Consider the following 22,132-nt stretch of genomic DNA (forward strand, 5'->3'; position numbering starts at 1 on the left):
GGGGTGATGATCGGATTCGCGTTCATTGTCGAAGGAATGAGCATTACACCGAGGCCTCTACTCTGGAGTGGGATGGAGGTGGATGTTCCGTCATGGTCTGGGATGGTGTGTTACAGCATCATCGGACTGAGCTTGTTGTCATTGCAGGCAATCTCAATGCTGTGCGTTACAGGGAAGACACCCTCCTCCCTCATGTGGTACCCTTCCTGCAAGCTCATCCTGATATGACCCTCCAGCATGACAATGCCACTAGCCATACTGCTCGTTCTGTGCGTGATTTCCTGCAAGACAGGAATGTCAGTCTTCTGCCATGGCCAGTGACGAGCCCGTATCTCAATCTCATTGAGCACGTCTGGGACCTGTTGGATCGAAGGGTGAGGGCTATGGCCAGAAATGCCCCCCCCAGAAATGTCCAGGAACTTGCAGGTACCTTGGTGGAAGAGTGGGGTAACATCTCACAGCAAGAACTGGCAAATCTGGTGCAGTCCATGAGGAGGAGGTGCACTGCAGTACTTAATGCAGCTGGTGGCCACACCTGATACTGACTGTTACTTTTGATTTTGACCCCCCCCTCCCTGTTCAGGGACACTTTATTCCATATATGTTAGTCACATGTCTGTGGAACTTGTTCAGTTTATCTCTGTTGAATCTTGCTATATTCGTACAAATGTTAACACATTAAGTTTGCTGAAAATAAACACAGCTGACAGTGAGAGGATGTTTCTTTTTTGCTGACTTTATTATTCTGACAGTGGCAATCCTAACTGACTAAAGACAGGGCATTTTTACTAGGATTAAGTGTCAGGAATTGTGAAACTGAGTTTAAATTTATTTGGCAAGCTGTATGTGAACTACCGCTTTCAACTGTGTTATTCATGGTCGTATTAATTTGTGCACACGTAGCAAAACGTTTAGAAGAGAAAAACAAAAATGAGCATTATTGTTCAAGTGGTCACTCCATGTTTTAGTCCGTTTTCTTCCTTTTGATGGGAATGAATGACACATTTGTCTGCCAATGCCCTCCTGACTGTGGGGTAAAGGAGGGAGGGAAGAGAGTAGGATTGTGTTGCCTGTTAGCAGTAATATGAAACTGTTTGGATGGAAGACACATGATCTAAATGAACCCCCGGGACAAACGCATACAATGGCAGCCACACGTACTCACAACTAAACTGGCTTTCTTCTAGCTGTCACCGGTGTGCCCCTATTGCACTAACTTTTTTTTCCCATTTCCTCAGCACATATCTCAGCTCTCTAAGATCTTTCCTCATGATATTCCCACTGTTCTACGAAGAGTGAATCTAGTGTGTTCTCTCTATAGACACTGTATTCCAGTGTACTTACACCCATCCAACCTTTGTCCGGTGGTAAAACAGGGGTCTAGTATTGTATACTTAGCCTATATGGATAGGACACCGAGTTGTTGGACCACCATAATAAAGATAATACTTCATAAAGACCCCCCCCCCCCCCTTGCTTTTCCATAAAAGGATGGTTCAACCCGTAGGCTTTATAGCTATTGGTTCAGAACAGCAGTGGAGCCACATCTCTGTGACTCCGCTGTTTGGTGTTTATGTTGATTGTTTTGTCTCCTGTGGGTTGAACCCACACTGTAATTCCCCCCCTGCTATTGTTCCTCCCCAACTCTTTGTCCTGAATGAACTCTGGGCCTGTATCCCAAATGGCACTATATTCCCTTAATAGTGCACTACTTTTGACCATGACCCATAGGGTAAAGGGTGACACTACGTAGGGTTGGGCAATATTACGATAGCATCAACGATGGTTGTCAGCTATTATTGATGCTACAGACTATGGTTAAGCCTATTGAACTTGACTGGTGCAACGCAGTAAAAAAATATTGCAGCACACAAGTGACATTCAGCGTAATTAGCTTATTCCTATTTGCTCTAGCTTATTTGAAGAGATACATTTTTATATAGCCTACAGAAGGCCAGACTGAATTCTACCAAAGGAGTGCAAAATGTCCAGTCAGAGAGATTGATCTGTCAGGTGCATGGGTATTAGGCAACAGCCTAAACGTATTTTTATAACGGACACTCCTTAAGTAGCTTGTTTACCTATTTTATTTTAAAGAAGCCTATATTCCCTTGTCTCTCCATTTGATAGGCTATGAATATGACGGAAGGCTATGCTTCATCGTTTTTATGCATGGCTTTTTCCCGATCAAACAATGAATGTTTCACCTCAGTTATTTGAATAGCCTAAAACCTTAAGGTAGCCAGAGGACTCATTTATAAGCAAACAATATCCATAGCCGGAAAAATCCCTCAATGCGAGTTTGAAAACAAAATTGTCAATCTATCCTCCTCCTCGGCCTATCATGAAAGACAAGTTAAAGTTATGAACAGTAGCTTGTTTCCCAAATATTCTAGCCTATGAAGGTGTCCAAGTTGTTGTGGCTTTCAAAATTAACAAATGAAAGTCTATAGCTTAAGCCTAGACTATTCTCAATCACAGCTTTATGAGGGATAGTACGGACAATATTATACATTTTTCAAAAAAAAAAAGAAGCAATTATTATCCAGTTGTGAAGACTGTAGACTGCTTCTATCCAGCCCATGATGTAGACCTATGACCTAGCTCACTTCAGTAAGATGGCCCATTCCTCTTCACTGCTCCATCATGTGCGTACACACACACACACACCTGCTCTGCTTCTCCACCAGAAAGGAGTATTGGAGAAGATTTGTCATCGCCTGCACTTAGCCTCTGCCAAGGCTTTCAACAATATCTTTTGTCATGATTTTGTCTAGTTGTGTTTGAATTCGCACTATAGCCTGACGGTCATTTTTAGTTGATTTTTATATATATATATATATATATATATATATATATATATTATATATATATTTGGGGGAGTGGCCTCAGGTGCGACATCATAGTATTGTTAGGTTCTAAATAATCAGAGTAACAACTCACGTACTACTAGTCCTTCTCCAACAGAGATGGCCGCCTCGCTTCGCGTTCCTAGGAAACTATGCAGTTTTTTTTTTTTTTTTTTTTTTTTTTACGTGTTATTTCTTACATTGGTACCCCAGGTCATCTTAGGTTTCATTACATACAGTCGAGAAGAACTACTGAACATAAGAGCAGCGTCAACTCACCATCAGTACGACCAAGAATATGACTTTCGCGAAGCGGATCCTGTGTTCTGCCTTTCACCCAGGACAACGGAATGGATCCCAGCCGGCGACCCCAAAAAACGACTTCGTAAAAGGGGAAAATGAAGTGGTCTTCTGGTCAGACTCCGGAGACGGGCACATCGTGCACCACTCCCTAGCATTCTCCTTGCGAATGTCCAGTCTCTTGACAACAAGGTTGATGAAATCCGAGCAAGGGTAGCATTCCAGAGGGACATCAGAGACTGTAACGTTCTTTGCTTCACGGAAACATGGCTCACTAGAGAGACGCTATCGGAGTCGGTGCAGCCAGCTGGTTTCTCCACGCATCGCGCTGACAGAAACAAACATCTTTCTGGTAAGAAGAGGGGCGGGGGCGTATGCTTCATGGTTAACGTGACGTGGTGTTGCCACAACAACATACAGGAACTCAAGTCCTTCTGTTCACCTGATTTAGAATTCCTCACAATCAAATGTCGACCGCATTATCTACCAAGGGAATTCTCTTCGATTATAATCACAGCCGTATATATTCCCCCCCAAGCAGACACATCGATGGCTCTGAACGAACTTTATTTGACTCTTTGCAAACTGGAATGCATATATCCGGAGGCTGCATTCATTGTAGCTGGGGATTTTAACAAGGCTAATCTGAAAACAAGACTCCCTAAATTTTATCAGCATATCGATTGCGCAACCAGGGCTGGAAAAACCTTGGATCATTGCTATTCCAACTTCCGTGACGCATATAAGGCCCTGCCCCGCTCTCCTGTCAGAAAAGCTGACCACTACTCCATTTTGTTGATCCCTGCCTACAGATAGAAACTAAAACACGAAGCTCCCGCGCTGAGGTCTGTTCAACGCTGGTCTGACCAATCTGATTCCACACTCAAAGACTGCTTCCATCATGTGGACTGGGATATGTTCCGTATTGCGTCAGACAACAACATTGACGAATACGCTGATTCGGTGAGCGAGTTCATTAGAACGTGCGTTGAAGATGTCGTTCCCATAGCAACGATTAAAACATTTCCAAACCAGAAACCGTGGATTGATGGCAGCATTCGCGTGAAACTGAAAGCGCGAACCACTGCTTTCAATCAGGGCAAGGTGACTGGAAACATGACCGAATACAAACATTGTAACTATTCCCTCCGCAAGGCAATCAAACAAGCTAAGCGTCAGTATAGAGACAAAGTAGAATCTCAATTCAACGGCTCAGACACGAGGTATGTGGCAGGGTCTACAGTCAATCACGGATTACAAAAAGAAAACCAGCTCCGTCACGGACCAGGATGTCTTGCTCCCAGGCAGACTAAATAACTTTTTTGCCCGCTTTGAGGACAATACAGTGCCACTGACACGGCCCGCAACCAAAACATGCGGACTCTCCTTCACTGCAGCCGACGTGAGGAAAACATTTAAACGTGTCAACCCTCGCAAGGCTGCAGGCCCAGACGGTATCCCCAGCCGCGCCCTCAGAGCATGCGCAGACCAGCTGGCTGGTGTGTTTACGGACATATTCAATCAATCCCTATCCCAGCCTGTTCCCAAGAAAGCTAAGGTAACTGAGCTAAACGACTACCGCCCCGTAGCACTCACTTCCGCCATCATGAAGTGCTTTGAGAGACTAGTCAAGGACCATATCACCTCCACTCTACCTGACACCCTAGACCCACTCCAATTTGCTTACCGCCCAAATAGGTCCACAGACGATGCAATCTCAACCACATTGCACACTGCCCTAACCCATCTGGACAAGAGGAATACCTATGTGAGAATGCTGTTCGTTGACTACAGCTCGGCATTTAACACCATAGTGCCCTCCAAGCTCGTCATCAAGCTCAAGACCCTGGGTCTTGACCCCGCCCTGTGCAACTGGGTACTGGACTTCCTGACGGGCCGCCCCCAGGTGGTGAGGGTAGGCAACAACATCTCCACCCCGCTGATCCTCAACACTGGGGCCCCACAAGGGTCCGTTCTGAGCCCTCTCCTGTACTCCCTGTTCACCCACGACTCAATCATCAAGTTTGCGGACAACACAACAGTGGTAGGCTTGATTACCAACAATGACGAGACGGCCTACAGGGAGGAGGTGAGGGCCCTCGGAGTGTGGTGTCAGGAAAATAACCTCACACTCAACGTCAACAAAACTAAGGAGATGATTGTGGACTTCAGGAAACAGCAGAGGGAACACCCCCCTATCCACATCGATGGAACAGTAGTGGAGAGGGTAGTAAGTTTTTTAAAGTTCCTCGGCATACACATCACAGACAAACTGAATTGGTCCACTCACACAGACCGCATCGTGAAGAAGGCGCAGCAGCGCCTCTTCAACCTCCAGAAGGCTGAAGAATTTTGGCTTGTCACCAAAAGCACTCACAAACTTCTACAGGTGCACAATCGAGAGCATCCTGTCGGGCTGTATCACCGCCTGGTACGGCAACTGCTCCGCCCACAACCGTAAGGCTCTCCAGAGGGTAGTGAGGTCTGCACAGTGCATCACCGGGGGCAAACTACCTGCCCTCCAGGACACCTACACCACCCGATGTCACAGGAAGGCCATAAAGATCATCAAGGACAACAACCACCCGAGCCACTGCCTGTTCACCCCGCTATCATCCAGAAGGCGAGGTCAGTACAGGTGCATCAAAGCTGGGACCGAGAGACTGAAAAACAGCTTCCATCTCAAGGCCATCAGACTGTTAAACAGCCACCACAAACATTGAGTGGCTGCTGCCAACACACTGACTCAACTCCAGCCATTTTAATAATGGGAATTGATGGGAAATTATGTAAAATATATCACTAGCCACTTTAAACAATGTTACCTAATATAATGTTTACATACCCTACATTATTCATCTCATATGCATACGTATATACTGTACTCTATATCATCTACTGCATCCTTATGTAATACATGTATCACTAGCCACTTTAACTATGCCACTTGGTTTACATACTCATCTCATATGTATATACTGCACTCAATACCATCTACTGTATCTTGCCTATGCCGCTCTGTACCATCACTCATTCATATATCTTTATGTACATATTCTTTATCCCCTTACACTTGTGTCTATAAGGTAGTAGTTTTGGAATTGTTAGCTAGATTACTTGTTGGTTATTACTGCATTGTCGGAACTAGAAGCACAAGCATTTCGCTACACTTGCATTAACATCTGCTAACCATGTGTATGTGACAAATAAAATTTGATTAGATTTAAAAAAAAGCTTGAACCAAGTTTATTCACCAACAGGGTCACACAGCTGCGTAAGACAAAGACCTACAGTTGAAGTCGGAAGTTAACATACACCTTAGCCAAATGCATTTAAACTCAGTTTTTCACAATTCCTGACATTTAATCCAAGTAAAAATTCCGTCTTATGTTAGTTAAGATCACCACTTTATTTTAAGAATGTGAAATGTCAGAATAATAGAGTGATTTTAATTCCGCTTTCATCACATTCCCAATGGCTCAGAAGTCTACATACACTAGATTAGTATTTGGTAGCATTGCCTTTAAATTTAAATATTATTATTATTATTTATTATTATTAAATTGTTTAACTTAGGTCAAATGTTTCAGGTAGCCTTCCACAAGCTTCCCACAATAAGTTGGGTGAATTTTGGCCCATTCCTCCTGACAGAGCTGGTGTAACTGAGTCAGGTTTGTAGGCCTCCTTGCTCACACATGCTTTTTTCAGTTCTGCTAACACATTTTCTATAGGATTGAGGTCAGGGCTTTGATGGCCACTGCAATACCTTGACTGAGTTGTCCTTAAGCCATTTTGCCACAACTTTGGAAGTATACTTGGGGTCATTGTCCATTTGGAAGACCCATTTGCGACCAAGCTTTAACTTCCTGACTGATGTCTTGAGATGTTGCTTCAATATATCCAAAACATTTTCCTTCCTCGTATTGCCATCTATTTTGTGAAGTACACCAGTCCCTCCTGCAGCAAAGCACCCCCACAACATGATGCTGCCACCCCCTGTGCTTCACGGTTGGGATGGTGTTCTTCGGCTTGCAAGACTCCCCCTTTTTCCTCCAAACATAATGATGGTAATTTTGGCCAAATAGTTCTATTTTTGTTTCATCAGACCTGGGGACATTTCTCCAAAAAGTACGATCTTTGTCCCCATGTGCAGTTGCAAACCGTAGTTTGGCTTTTTTATGTCGGTTTGAGAGCAGTGGCTTCTTCCTTGCTGAGTGGCCTTTCAGGTTATGTCAATATAGGACTCGTTTTACTGTGGACAAAGAATTTTATACCTGTTTCCTCCAGCATCTTCACAAGGTCCTTTGCTGTTATTCTGAGATTGATTTGTACTTTTCACACCAAAGTACGTTCATAGAGACAGAACGCGTCTCCTTATTGAGCGGTATGACTGCTGCGTGGTCCCATGGTGTTTATACTTGCATACTATTGTTTGTATAGATGAACGTGGTACCTTCAGGCATTTGGAAATTGCTCCCAAGGATGAACTAGACTTGTGGAGGTCTACTACTAGGTCTACTACTAGGTCTACTAAGTCTTGGCTGATTTCTTTTGATTTCCCTATGATGTCAACCAAAGAGGCACTGAGTTTGAAGGTAGGCCTTGAAATACGTCCATAGGTACACCTCCAATTGACTCAAATTATGTCAATTAGTCTATCAGATGCTTCTAAAGCCATGACATAATTTTCTGGAATTTTCCAAGCTGTTTAAAGGCACAGTAATCTTAGTGTATGTGAACTTCTGACCCACTGGAATTGTTATAGTGAAATAATCTGTCTGTAAACAACAATAACATGTACTGCTTTCCCCTCTCTGTGAGTAGATTTGAAGGATATTTCAAGTTTATAAGTCAGAACCCATCAGTATATCACAATGTTTTATGGGTACATCATCGATCATGATAGGACACAGGTTGACATTGCCCAACCCTAGTATAGGGTGTCATTTGGGATGCACTTAGTGAATGCTGGGGTGAGATCTTTCAGGAATTAAATACAGGGATATTACTGCATGTGAAATGACCTCTGAGGGTCACAACCTTTACAGTAGATTGGGTCCTCCATCCTTTTATCTGTCAGTTGCGTTTTGAAGGTCACAGACTGAGCAACAACAGCCATACTGGTATGAACCAAAGCACCCTAGTGCCTGGTTGAGAATCACATGATGTGTATGTTACTGAACATTAGGTCTAGGGATGGGGTTAGACACGCGTACACACACCAGCAATATTACTGAGCTCTCTGTTGTAAAAGATTTCAGTAAGTGTGATAAGTCACGGGGGGGGGGGTTGGATTAGTTTTATCAATGGGAGGCAATCACCACTCCAGCTATACTCATTTCTCTCGTTCTCTTTCCCTCCACGTCTCCCCACCCCACTACCTCTCTCTCTTCCAGGTCATCCGTGTTGCTCTTAGCCCCTCTCCTAGCGGAGGCAGACCCTTCTGTCGTCGGGTCCCCTGGGTCTGCTGAAGTTCAGGGCACCGATGGCCTCCGTGCCCACTTCCGCTGGATGGCAGAACACGTGCCCGCCTTCAGGGTGCACGGCACACACATCCACATCCTCACATCCCCTGACCAATTCTACCACACCATGAAGGTAAGGTGTGTGTGTGTGTGTGTGGTGGAAGCCTTCTCTAAATCATGTGATGTACTAAAAGAGGGTGTAATAAACAAAAAAAATGAGGAAAGGAAATAATAGATTGTTCCCTCCAACACAGTGTGCTCTTTATACCACAGTGGCGCCCAACCGTGTGTGTGTTTGTTTCTTTCCGTGGTTGACTATTTGTTTGAATTGCGTACAGGATGTGTGAGTTTGTGATAATGCTTGAGTCACCGGCATCAACCCTTTCGGGCACAGCAACAAACAAAAAAAGCTGTTTATTTGGCCGTGTGGGAACATTCGGAAACGGTGCATGTGACTCACCTGATTGAGAAATTATGACTCTAGGCTGGAAGAATATCAGGTTCTGTGTGTTTGACATCTTTGAATTGTATTTTGTAGTTCAAGCCCCCTGATGAAGCCCTCTAGTTTTTTTCCTGTAATGCTTGAATTTCCTGTAATGTATTGTTTTTTTCTGTTCAGGCCCGTATCAAGACTGCTAAGAGGCGGGTGGTGATGGCCTCCCTGTATCTGGGTACAGGGCCGCTGGAACAGGAGCTGGTGGACTGTATGCAGGAAGCTCTGGAGCGTTCACAGGAGGGTGACAACCCCGACCTGCAGGTCTCCATTCTACTTGACTACACGCGTGGCTCACGAGGTAGGAGTGTGTGTGATGGAGAATGCCATATTACTCTTACAAAGTTGTCTGTCTGTAACCCTTCTCTCTGTCGGTCTAGGTAAGACTAACTCTAGGACCATGTTGCTGCCGTTGCTGAAGCAGTACAGCAGTCAGATGCGTGTATCTTTGTACCATACCCCTGACCTGAGAGGGCTGCTCCGGCTCCTGGTCCCACAGCGCTTCAACGAGACCATCGGGGTACAGCACATCAAAGCTTACCTGTTTGATGACGACCTCATCATCAGCGGGTACACGCTCACAAAAAACAGTTGGTGTTTTTCTCATACAGTAGCTGATGTTTTTTTGGCGTCTCTCGTTCAACCTTGTTTCTCTGTCCTTCACTCTCCGTCTCTCCTCCCTCCTTCCGCAGGGCCAACCTGAGTGACTCGTACTTCACCAACAGACAGGACCGCTACGTGCTCCTTGAGAACTGTGGGGAGGTGGCTGACTTCTTCTCTGATCTGGTGGGCGCCGTGGGTGACGTGTCGTTACAGCTACAGACCGACAACTCTGTGAGCATGATGTACGGCATGGTGCACCCCTACAGAGGTATAAAACGCACACATAACACAGAAGTAACACACACACAGACCCTAAGTGCATAACTCCTTGCTCAGTTCTGCCCGCACACTCTCATAATATACTGTAATGTGATGGTGTTGGAAAGGTTAATGGAATCCGATTGGCTGCAAATGTAGTCTGGTTCCAGTTCAGACACACGGTGAAATCAGCGAACGGGCATGTGTGTGAATGAGGGAGTGGGAGGCAGGCGAGAGCTGAATGACATGTTTGCAGAACTGCACCGCAGTTGGCACGGAGACCAGAAATAGAGCAGTGATGTCAGAGTTGCTGGTAAGCAATACGGAGTGGGAAGACACACACTCTCCCCAGCTGAAAGGGAGCGTTAACTTTACAGTAAAAGCACGTCTTTAGAATGAACTCAAATGCTGAACTTACAGGTACCCCTCTCCCCTCCCTCACTCTCTGAGTTATGTCTGTGCGTGGCCCCAGCCGCCAGGCGTAGTCCAGATATTGACCCACAGCTGTCATGCCCAGAACTAAATGACTTACTGTACTTTATGCACTCACCTGCTCTACTGCCCACTGTGTGTGAAAGATGTTGTTTAACGTTTACGCCCCTATGGTTAAAGCCAGAATCCTTAATCGAAACAGTAATAAAGGGGTCACTCATGTGTTTTGGTAAAACTCTTAGGGATGGGCCTGGAGAAAGTTGACACCCTTAAATTCATAGACATCGCTATGGTTGCAAGGACTGACCATGATATTTTCACCATGTTTTTTGTTCAACTAAGGTCATGAGGCATTTATAAGTCATGTTCTTCATGAATGAATTGTGTGTGTGTGTGTGTGTGTGTATATATCATTAATTTAGAAGTCCAAGAATGGATTCTAGCTTTAACCAGGTCATTCTGTTTCCTCTTCTATTACATCACTGCATTCTTTTGTCATTAGGCAACAGGGATGATTTTTCGGCGTCGGCTCGGCAACACATCATGGAGGTGGTCAACACTGCTCACGTGCGGCAACACATCGCCGAATCAGAACGTTTAGTGCGGGAGAGCGAGGGGGAGGAAGGAGGGAAGGAGGATACTTGGGTTTTTCCTCTGGTTCAGATGAAACCTCTGGGAATACAGGTGGATGAGCAGGTCACACAGGTGGGTACACAGACATGCACCGGGATACCACTACCCTCACCAGCTAATATCAGACAAATAACTCCCATTGCACATGTTATCTTGGAATGTTTTTGTCTTTTTTGTTCATGTGTGACTTAAAAATTTAAATGTGGCCACTACATCTGAACTTCACCTATTTTCCTTGCAGCGTTTGCTGACTGATGCAGGTCCCGGTGTGACGGTGTTTCTGACGTCGGGGTATTTCAACCTGACCAGGGCCTACATGTCGCTGGTTCTCGGGCTGGGTGCCGACTACCGGATCCTCACCGCCTCCCCGGAGGTCAACGGGTTTTTCGGCGCCAAGGGCATTGCCGGAGAGATCCCAGCCGCCTACATCCACATTGCCAGACAGTTCTACAGCAAAGTGTGTCAGCTGGGACAGCAGGAGAGGGTTCACCTCCACGAGTACCACAGAGCACAATGGACCTTCCATGCCAAGGGTGGGTGACACGCACACAGAGTGCAGAGAAAGTAGACTACACACACAATATAACCCTTGGCCTGAGAGCCTAGATTGATTCTACTCCAATGTGATTAATTCTGTTTGGCTGTGAGTTATGCCAGGGAGTGATTGTTGTTGCTATGATGTGCCACGGTCAGACAGTGAGCTGCTGGGAAGCTGAGGGTCCCAAATGGCACCCTATTTCTTATATAGCTCTATGGGCCTAGGTCAAAAGTAGTACACTATTTAGGGAATAGGGTGCCCTTAGGGACTCGCACAAAGTGTCTATTCCAGCCTAACAGACAGATTAGCTGGACCACATTCTACTGTTTTATTCTCTGGCTCTGCTGTTCTGTCCCTGTGGTAAGCTAGACGTGTTGTGGGAGTGCTTGTCAAGTCGTTCACCCTTAGCCCCGGGCCAAAGAAACACACAGTCATTTCTGGGTTTGATGGACTTCAGGGGTTTCTGTGCTTTAGTGTGTTCTTTATATTTGTGGGCGTGGCAAACAGGAACCAAAATCCCCATTTGAAACAGCTTATAAACAATGCTCTGACAAATGATATCTAAACTACTGCCAACATGCACTTCTCTTTCACTGATACTTATAGAATAAAAAGGCAATGTGTCCAAAATAAATAATATTCGACTTAACTGAAATGTTAGTGATGCATTAGTAGCTAGGTAAGTTGTTTTTTATTCTTCAAAAGACCCATCTTTGAAAAAAATGTAGGGGAGAGGGAGAGCGGGAAATGAACACACATAGTGAAGAGAAGTCCCTTTTATTAGATGAAGCAGGGCGGGCCGGCGGTTTCCCGTAAGCACAGCAAGCACTGCAGGAGCGAGAACAGTGGGGGAGAACACACACAGCACCCAGCTGGGAGAGAATCAATGACCATTAGAGTAGAGCAGACCCTGACCCCCAGCTGCTGAACAAATCACTGATGTGGGGAAACTACTCTCCTCTTTCCTTCCTCCACCAATATCTCTCTCTCTCTTGTGTGTGTGTGTGTGTGTGTGTGTGTGTGTGTGTGTGTGTGTGTGTGTGTGTGTGTGTGTGTGTGTGTGTGTGTGTGTGTGTGTGTGTGTGTGTGTGTGTGTGTGTGTGTGTGCACGCAGGGTTGTGGTACTACCTACGGGGGCAAGTGCGGCCATGCCTGACACTGATTGGGTCTCCTAACTTTGGCTATCGCTCTGTGCACCGGGACCTGGAGGCCCAGATCGCCATAGTAACAGAGAACCAGGTACTACAGGCCCAGCTGCAGGAGGTAGGCCATTCAAACTGAGAACTTTATTTAAACGGACTTGATAGCTCGATATTGTGGCTCTGCTTTATACAGCTCTCAACGAAAGGCCTGTCTACAAAATTCAACTGTTCTGATAGTTCCTGGTATAATAAGCTATGCTGAGCTGGCATATGCAATGCAGACTGAGATGGTGCTTGGAGGGAAACTTGTTCAACAACTTGTGCTTAATGCCTGTATGTGAGACAGTGGGAGCTGATGTATGGCTATACTATGGCCTTCAATTTTAATGTGCTGGGTTTACCTGCCACTCCCCTTCATACACACATTATTTATTTATCTTTCTGCTTCTCTACATCTCGATCGCTGTCTCTCTATCCCCCACACAGGAGCAGGAGATGTTGTACCAGAGGTCTACAGAGGTGTCCAGCTCAACGTTCCAGCAGCCAGACCGCCATGTGAAACTGTGGGTCAAACTGCTTACTCCCCTCATCAAGAACTTCTTCTGAGAGACACCACCTAACACAGGTAACACAAGCAGACAAGAGCGCACATGCACACAGTGTACGAACCACTAACCACACAGTGTACACTCCCACTGAACGATCATCTCTTAGTCACGCACAGAAGTAGACGCTGTCTAGAATGGCAGAATGTCCTCAGTTAATGCTCTGTGTACCAGCCCTCAACCCAAACTCCAATCCTAGCTTCCAATCTAACCCTGCCCTAAGCCACATCAACCTCAGAAACTAAACCGAGCTACCCCTGCTTGAATCCTACCCCCACTGCCCTTACCACACAGACCTTTATCCATTGTACATCTAGAGGACACTCCCTCCTCAATGTCCCGGCTCTGAGAAACTCTCTGGCCTCTGATCCCTCCGCTGAGTGCATCAACATTCTGCAGTTAGCATCTGGACCCATTCAGCTGTGCGAGAGTGAGTGAGAAAGGAATGTGGCAGCGTTTTTCCCTCCTCCCACTAGTTAAATCCCATCTCATTGTGGTGATGATTTGACAGATGGCGTATGCAGTGTACGAGACAGTGGGGTCAGAGGGAGGATAAGAGGGTGACCTGATTTGTGTAGATTTGCCTTATGTCACAGCCACATGGCTTTGAGCAAGAAATTGACTGTCAGGATATACATGGACTTGACATGGAAAGAGTCATTGTGGGAGGTTTTGGAAACTAAGGTAGGAACGCATTTTTCATTCACAAACTTCTTTACTGGGAAGTTATTCTGAATATGCATTTCATATTATCACGGTGAAGGACTATATATTCTCTTGGTTTTTTTTGTTGCTGTAGCCTACATTGATTTATTTTAAGTTATATTTCAATATTGTGATATCTGGTCTACTGCTACATTGGTATCTTAAATTACACTTCACAAAAATATAAAAGTAACATTTAAATTGTTGGTCCTATGTTTCATTAGCTGAAATAAAAGATCCCAGAAATGTTCCATATGCGCATATGTACAGGCCACTTGAAGCCATTCCAGCCCAGGACCTCCACATCTGGCTTCTTCACCTGCAGAATTGTCTGAGACCAGCTGATGAAACTGTGGGTTTGCACAACCGAAGAATTTCTGCACAAACTGTCAATGTCTCAGGGAAGCTCATCTGCATACTCGTCATCTTCACCAGGGTCTTGAACTGACTGCAGTTTGGCATTTTGCTACTTGGCATTTTGCTAGCCTTACTTTCTAAGATTAAACATCAGTCTACACACAAACAAATCACATTTACTTAAGAATTCAGACCCTTTGCTATGAGACTCAAAATTGAGCTCCAGTGCATCGTGTTTCCATTGATCATCCTTTATGTCTCTACAACTTGATTGAACGTGTTTTGGAAAGGTGCGTGCGTGCATGTGTATGTATGCACACGCACGCACGCACAAGTGTGGTCCCCCAGTTGACAGTGCATGTCTGAGCGAAAACCAAGCCATGAGGTCGGAGAAATTGTACTTAGCTCCGAGACAGGGTTGTGTCAAGGTACAGATCTGGAGATGGGTACCAAAACATTTCTGCAGCATTGAAGGTCACCAAGAACAGTGGCCTCCATTATTCTTAAATGGGAGAAGTTTGGAACCACCAAGACTTTTCCTAGAGCTGGCCGCCCGGGCCAAACTGAGCAATTGGGGGAAAAGGGCCTTGGTCAGGGAGGTGACCAAAAACATGATCGTCACTCTGTCAGAACTCCAGAGTTCCTCTGTGGGGATGGGAGAATCTTCCAGAAGGACAACTATCTCTGCAGCACGCCACCAATCAGGCCTTTATGGTCGTGGCCAGACGGAAGCTATTCCTCAGCAAAAGGCACATGACGGCCAGCTTAGTTTGCCAAAAGGTACCTAAAGAACTCACAGACCATGAGAAACAAGATTCTCTGGTCTGATGAAGCCAAGATTGAACTCTTTGGCCTGAATGCCAAGCTTCACGTCTGGAGGAAACCTGGCATCATCCTGACAATGAAGCATGGTGGTGGCAGCATGCTGTGGGTGGTGTTTTTCAGCGGCAGGGACTGGGAGACTAGTCCGAATCGAGGGAAAGGTGAATGGACAGATCCTTAGATTAAAAACCTGCTCCAGAGCACTCCTCAGACTGGGGTGAAGGTTCACCTTCCAAAAGGACAACGACACCCAGCCATAGCCCGGACTTGAACCCAATCGAACATCCTCTGAGACCTGAAAATGTCTGTGCAGCGAGGCTCCACATCCAACCTGACAGACCTTGAGAGGATCTGCAGAGAAGAATGGGACAAACTTCCCAAATACAGGTGTGCCAAGCTTGTAGCGTTATATCCAAGAAGACTCTAGGCTGTAGTTGCTGCCAAAGGTGCTTCATCAAAGTACTGAGTAAAGATCCTGTATACATATGTAATATTCCTGAATTTTATTGTTACTGTAGTACATTTGCAAAAATGTTTCTGTTTTTACTGTGTCATAGGGTATTGTGTGTAGATTTGGGGGGTGGGGCTATTTAATTCCTTTTAGAATAAGGCTGTAACGTAACAAAATGTGGGGAAAAGTGAAGGGGTCTGAATAGTTTCCGAATGCACTGTGTGCATATGGCAGGTGTTCTGTATGCATTGCCCAGTGTCTGTGACATCAAAATATTGATGTCTTCAAATAAGAAATTCGGACTTGAGTATTGCAGTGGGGCTTACACAAGTATGTGGGCAAACTATAGGCTATGGGTCAGTTTCAAGATGGAGCCAATTGAGATGGCCACCCTGTTTTCTAGCTCCTAAGCAACCTTTTTAAAATTATTATTATGATATTTTTTTTTTTTTTTTTTTTATTGGTTATTTCTCACATTATTAGCTCAAAACATTTTTGCGATATCAGAGCGGCGGTAACTCACTAGAATTTCAACCAGATACAAGTATTTCGCTACACCTGCAAAAACAAATGCTGAATATGTGAATGCGACCAATTAAAATAGTATTTAATGCAAATAGTGGGTGTTCTGCAGTGATGTCTACAATGCTTTGAATGAATCCCCACCTTGTAGCTCGCTGTCAATTTCACAGCGTAAACAGCCAAGTAGAGGACTGTCTGCTGTTCTGCTACGTGTGTGTTTGTCACGTCTCCTCATGAGCCACCAGGATAACAGCGCCCGTTTTGCACTCACTATGTGACCCGGGACCTCCAGATGTACAAATGAGCACTGATCGTATCGTTTTGACATCACAATATTTTTGCATTACTGACTGTACTTGCACCAAAACGCCAGTATTTTTCCTTCACAGCTTGTTTCCCATCTTTGTTAATAGGGTGCCAATTTTGTATTTAGCACTTTAAAAATGGTTTTCTTAACTGATCAAAACTTTTAGTTTTCTCATGGCTCTCTCTTGTCCAGCTGCAGCGGACATATGGTTTGGAACATAGCATCGCAGTAAAATCACAGTATGGGCTTGCAATGCATATAAAATCATGAGAATCGCAATACATATCTTGTCGGCACAAGTATTGTGAGGTCCCTGGCAATCCCAACCCCACTGTGGTATCTGGTAACAGTGCCTTTAGGAAGTATTCATTACCCTAGACTTATTCCACTTTTTTTGTGTTACAGATGGAATACATCATTTGTTTCTGGTCTTGCCATAGATTTTCAAGTAGTTTTAATTCAGCTAACTCAGCCACTCGCTGTCGTGTAGGCAACTCCAATGTAGATTTGGCCTTGTTTTAGGTTATTGTCCTGCATAAAGCTGAATTCATCGCCCAGTGTCTGTTAGAAAGCTGACACAACCAGGTTGTCCTCTAGGATTGTTGCCTGTGCTTAGCTCTGTTCAGTTTTTACATTTTTTATCCTGTAAAACTCACCTGCCCTTAATGGTTACAAGCATACCCATACCCATATGTGTAGTGGTACTCTGTATTGTATTGGATTTGCTGCAAACATATCTGTTTGTCCTGAATATTAAGTGTTAATTGCTTTGCCACATTTTTTACAGTCTTACTTTAGTTCCTTGTTGCAAACAGGATGCATATTTTTGAATATTTTTATTCTGTACAGGCTTCCTTCATTTCACTCTGTCAATTAGGTTAGTATTGTGAAGTAACTATGTTTTAAAAAAATCTATCCTCAGTTTTATCCCATCACAGCCATTAAACTCTGTTTTTAAAGTCACCATTGGCTATCATGGTGAAATCCCTGAACGGTTTCCTTCCTCTCCGGCAACTGAGTTAGGAAGGACATCTGAATCTTTGTGGTGACTGGGTGTATTGATATACCATCCAAAGTATAATTAATAACTTCACCATGCTCAAAGGAATATTCGATGTCTCTTTTTTTACCCATTTACCAATGGTTGCCCTTTGCGAGGCATTGGAAAATCTCCCTGGTCTTTGTTGTTGAAGCTGTGTTCAAAATGCCCTGCTCGACTGAGGGACCTTACAATTAGCTGAATGTGTGGGATACAGAGATGAGGTAGTAATTCAAAAATCATGTTGAACACGTATTGCACACACAAGTTCCATGAACTCACTGTGACTTGTTAAGCAAATATTTACTCCTGAACTTATTTAGGCTTGACATAACAAAGGGGTTGAAAACGTATTGACTCAAGACATTTCAGCTTTTCATTGTTAATTAATTTGTAAAACGATAAACAATAATTATATTTCGATATTATGGGGGGGGGGGGGGGGGTGTAGGCCAGTGACAAAAAATAATCCATTTTAAATTCAGTATGTAACACAACATAATGTGGAAAAAGTCCAGGTGTGAACTTTCTGAAGGCACTGTAAGTCTGTGGTTGAAGTATTTAACTGCTATCTGGTGATCTGGCAGAGGAAAAAACAAGCCTTGCTCTAACAATAGCTGAGGCGTTGAAGATAAGAAAATCTATTGTTACACTGTGCTAACAGTAGGCTGGAAGCTCGCCAATAAACAAACCTCACTTTCCCATTCAAAGGGTTATCACTGAGGTGTGTGTAGTAGCCATGATGGTACAGGTTGCCCTCTGAGCTTCCTAAATCAACATCAAATCACATTTTATTTGTCACATACACATGGTTAGCAGATGTTAATGCGAGTGTAGTGAAATGCTTGTGCTTCTAGTTCCGACAATGAAGTAATAACCAACGAGTAATCTAACCTAAGAATTCCACAACTACTACCTTATACACACAAGTGTAAAGGGATAAAGAATATGTACATAAAGATATATGAATGAGTGATGGTACAGAACGGCATAAGCAAGCTGCAGTAGATGGTATCGAGTACAGTATATACATATGAGATGAGTAATGTCGGGTATGTAAACATTAAGTGGCATTGTTTAAAGTGGCTAGTGATATACATTTTTTACATCAATTTCCATTATTAAAGTGGCTGGAGTTGAGTCAGTATGTTGGCAGCAGCCACTCAATGTTAGTGGTGGCTGTTTAACAGTCTGATGGCCTTGAGATGGAAGCTGTTTTTCAGTCTCTCGGTCCCAGCTTTGATGCACCTGTACTGACCTCGCCTTCTGGATGATAGCGGGGTGAACAGGCAGTGGCTCGGGTGGTTGTTGTCCTTGATGATCTTTATGGCCTTCCTGTGACATCGGGTGGTGTAGGTGTCCTGGAGGGCAGGTAGTTTGCCCCCGGTGATGCACTGTGCAGACCTCACTACCCTCTGGAGAGCCTTACGGTTGTGGGCGGAGCAGTTGCCGTACCAGGCGGTGATACAGCCCGACAGGATGCTCTCGATTGTGCATCTGTAGAAGTTTGTGAATGCTTTTGGTGACGAGCCAAATTTCTTCAGCCTCCTGAGGTTGAAGAGGCGCTCCTGCGCCTTCTTCACAACGCTGTCTGTGTTGGTGGACCATTTCAGTTTGTCCGTGATAAGTTCCTCAGCGAACACAACTTACTACCCTCTCCACTACTGTCCCGTTGATGTGGATTGTGGGGTGCTCCCTCTGCTGTTTCCCTAAGTCCACAATCATCTCCTTAGTTTTGTTGACGTTGAGTGTGAGGTTATTTTCCAGACACCACACTCCGAGGGCCCTCACCTCCTCCCTGTAGGCCGTCTCGTCGTTGTTGGTAATCAAGCCTACCACTGTTGTGTCGTCCGCAAACTTGACGATTGAGTAGAAACCGTGGGACCGTGAATAAGCTGTACTGTGACACATCCTCTTACCTCAGCATCACATCCCTCCAATAGACATGGATGACAAGGGTTTAATGTTTTTTTAGAAACATTGTTTTTGTTATTTTAAAGTATTTCAGATAAAAGTACTTTAGTCTTTTTTTTCTCTCTCAGGAAGCAGACTGCGGCCAATACCCACTTGGCAGGCTTCTCCTTGGTCTTGAGGTTGAAACTCCAGATGGTGGGGCCCCTCATACAGGTCTTGTTGATGGGACACTCCTCGTACACATTCTTGGTCTCCTGATGTTTTGACCGGTACCGCCTTGATGAAGATCGGCATGTTGGGTGTCAGCTCCTTCAGACGAGCGTCCACTATCATCCCCGTCTGGGTGTCCCAGCGCGCCCCTGCACACACACACACACACACACACACACACACACACACACACACTGTATAAATGTTTGAACTCTAAACATAGAAACATTTGTCATCACTCCATCCCCTGTGACATCGCCGTGTGTGTGTGTGTGTGTGTGTGTGTGTGTGTGTGTGTGTGTGTGTGTGTGTGTGTGTGTGTGTGTGTGTGTGTGTGTGTGTGTCTACAGTGCTGTACAAACAGATCCCTTAGTTTACCAATGCCTGAGATATATTACTGAGTTTTTACCTCTGTGTTTTCATTGAACTATAAACATTCGCTACATATAGACCAACAGAAGGAACTGTAGCACAGGATGTTTTGTACATTCAATAAACTCATTAGTTCTGTATTGACAGAGTGGAATCTGGTACATGAGTCTGTGATTGTGACTGTAAATAGCCAGGTGTGTCTGAAATTGAATACACAAGTGTGGGGGTGTGTGTGGAGTGTTGCGATCCCTGGAGGAGCCTTAAAGTGAAAATCCACTTAAATATATTTTTCTTCAAGATGTGGCTGGTGACACTGCTTCTTGAAAACTTGACTGCTGACATGCAAAACATTTTGGGACCATATCAACAGTGGACTAATGAAAAAATACCTAAAGATAGTTTTTAAGTGGATTTTCCCTTGAAGGACAATTGAGAGGCGAACTGAAGTTTTAGTGTTTACTACTCTAACCAGCTCATACACTGAGTCACCCCATAAACTGAACTGGACCATGTGTGGGTGTATGACTGTCTTTGTAACCTAAAAGTGAATGTGTTTTGAGCCGTGGCGGCCCATCGGAAAAAGGGGCGGACCATCCTCAGTGAATTTCATAAATTGTAAAACATTGCATTTTTTTTTCTCTTTTTAGGTAACTATACTAATATATTAATGCCACCAAATATTTGATTAAAACACTGTTTTGCAATGGTCTACAGTAGCCTCAACAGCACTCTGTAGAGTAGCTCCATGGTGTAGCCAGAGGACAGCTAGCTTCCATCAAATGGTTCTCAACCCCTTTCCATAGATTTACCCAGTAATTATGACATCTACCATGTTGGAGGACGTCCTCTATCAGAGCTCTTGCAGCATGAACTGACATGTCCACCCAGTCAAAGGAGCAGAGAATGAATCTAGTATTGAAAGCATAAGCTACAGCTAGCTAGCACTGCAGTGCATAAAATGTGAGTAGTTGACTCAAAGACCATAGTTGAACAGTTAACAACAAATTCATTTAAAAAATGGAAAAGGAAGAGTGTGTAAAACAATTTTTCACTTACCTTAGCTAGCAAATGCAGCTGGCTTAAACAGAAAGGGGAAACCTAGTCAGTTGTACAACTGAATGCCTTCAACTGAAATGTGTGTAATGCATTTAACCCAACTCCTCAGAATCCTAGAGGTGCGGGGGACTGCCTTAATCGACATCCAGAGAGATGCTATGACTATCCAACACAATACTGGAACTCTTTCAAGTCAAGATAAGCTTTTGGTTTTATTAATGTATTGCCACCAGGGCTCAACAGTGTAACTGCTTACTGACTATACACTGTAACGTTACTGCATGATTGTAGTGGGTTTACTAACACATTAGTTATATTAGCTATGTTGACTAGGACGTTACTTTAGCTAATATGGGGACAATTATGTAGGCTGTGTGTAGCGGTTATGACTTGACTTGCAAAGGTTTTTTCACCTGGTCACATACAGTTGATGTGTTAATTGAAGTCAACAAACAAATGGAAAAGGTGAGGGGAGGAGAGGGCATAGAGGCGAGAAGGAATACAACGTGGCTACTATGAAAGTGAACGGTTTATTCGTGATCAGGCGTGTATTCATTCAGCCGATTCTTTTTGAAAAACGTTTCTTAAATAGAAAATACCTGAATTTGTCCAATAGAAACTCTCATTTGCAACTAGATAAGATCCAGTTGAAGTCGGAAGTTTACATACACCTTAGCCAAATACATTAGTTTTTCACAATTCCTGACATTTAATCCTAGTAAAAAATACCTGTTTTAGGTCAGTTAGGATCACCACTTTATTTTAAGAATGTGAAATGTCAGAATAATAGTAGTGATTTATTTCAGCATTTCTTTCTTTCATCACATTCCCAGTGGGTCAGAAGTTTACATGCACTCAATTAGTATATGGTAACATTGCCTTTAAATTGTTTAACTTAGGTCAAATGTTTTGTGTAGCCTTCCACCAGCTTCCCACAATAAGTTGGGTGAATTTTGGCCCATTCCTCCTGACAGAGCCGGTGTAACTGAGTCAGGTTTGTAGGCCTCCTTGCTTGCACAAGCTTTTTCAGTTCTGCCCATAAATGTTCTATAGGATTGA

The 22,132-nt window shown here is 44.2% G+C and overlaps 1 protein-coding gene across 3 annotated transcripts in view; it reads left to right on the forward strand.

Moving 5' to 3' along the window:
* Window positions 1-22,132, forward strand: part of LOC124038439 (CDP-diacylglycerol--glycerol-3-phosphate 3-phosphatidyltransferase, mitochondrial-like) — a 42,862-nt gene that overhangs the window by 3,393 nt on the left and 17,337 nt on the right. For 2 of the 3 annotated variants that reach the window (XM_046354322.1, XM_046354320.1), the window contains exons 2-10: window positions 8,546-8,747; window positions 9,234-9,408; window positions 9,488-9,677; window positions 9,800-9,978; window positions 10,903-11,105; window positions 11,275-11,566; window positions 12,686-12,834; window positions 13,200-13,338; window positions 19,564-20,157. In XM_046354322.1, coding sequence (XP_046210278.1) covers window positions 8,661-8,747; window positions 9,234-9,408; window positions 9,488-9,677; window positions 9,800-9,978; window positions 10,903-11,105; window positions 11,275-11,566; window positions 12,686-12,834; window positions 13,200-13,319 — 1,395 coding nt within the window. In that variant the 5' untranslated portion in view covers window positions 8,546-8,660 and the 3' untranslated portion in view covers window positions 13,320-13,338; window positions 19,564-20,157. Of the gene's footprint in view, window positions 1-8,545; window positions 8,748-9,233; window positions 9,409-9,487; window positions 9,678-9,799; window positions 9,979-10,902; window positions 11,106-11,274; window positions 11,567-12,685; window positions 12,835-13,199; window positions 13,339-19,563; window positions 20,158-22,132 lie in introns of those variants that run through there. The other variant, XM_046354321.1, reaches the window with a different exon arrangement.

Source organism: Oncorhynchus gorbuscha, linkage group LG06 (assembly GCF_021184085.1).
Source record: "Oncorhynchus gorbuscha isolate QuinsamMale2020 ecotype Even-year linkage group LG06, OgorEven_v1.0, whole genome shotgun sequence".
Classification (NCBI taxonomy): Eukaryota; Metazoa; Chordata; class Actinopteri; order Salmoniformes; family Salmonidae; genus Oncorhynchus; species Oncorhynchus gorbuscha.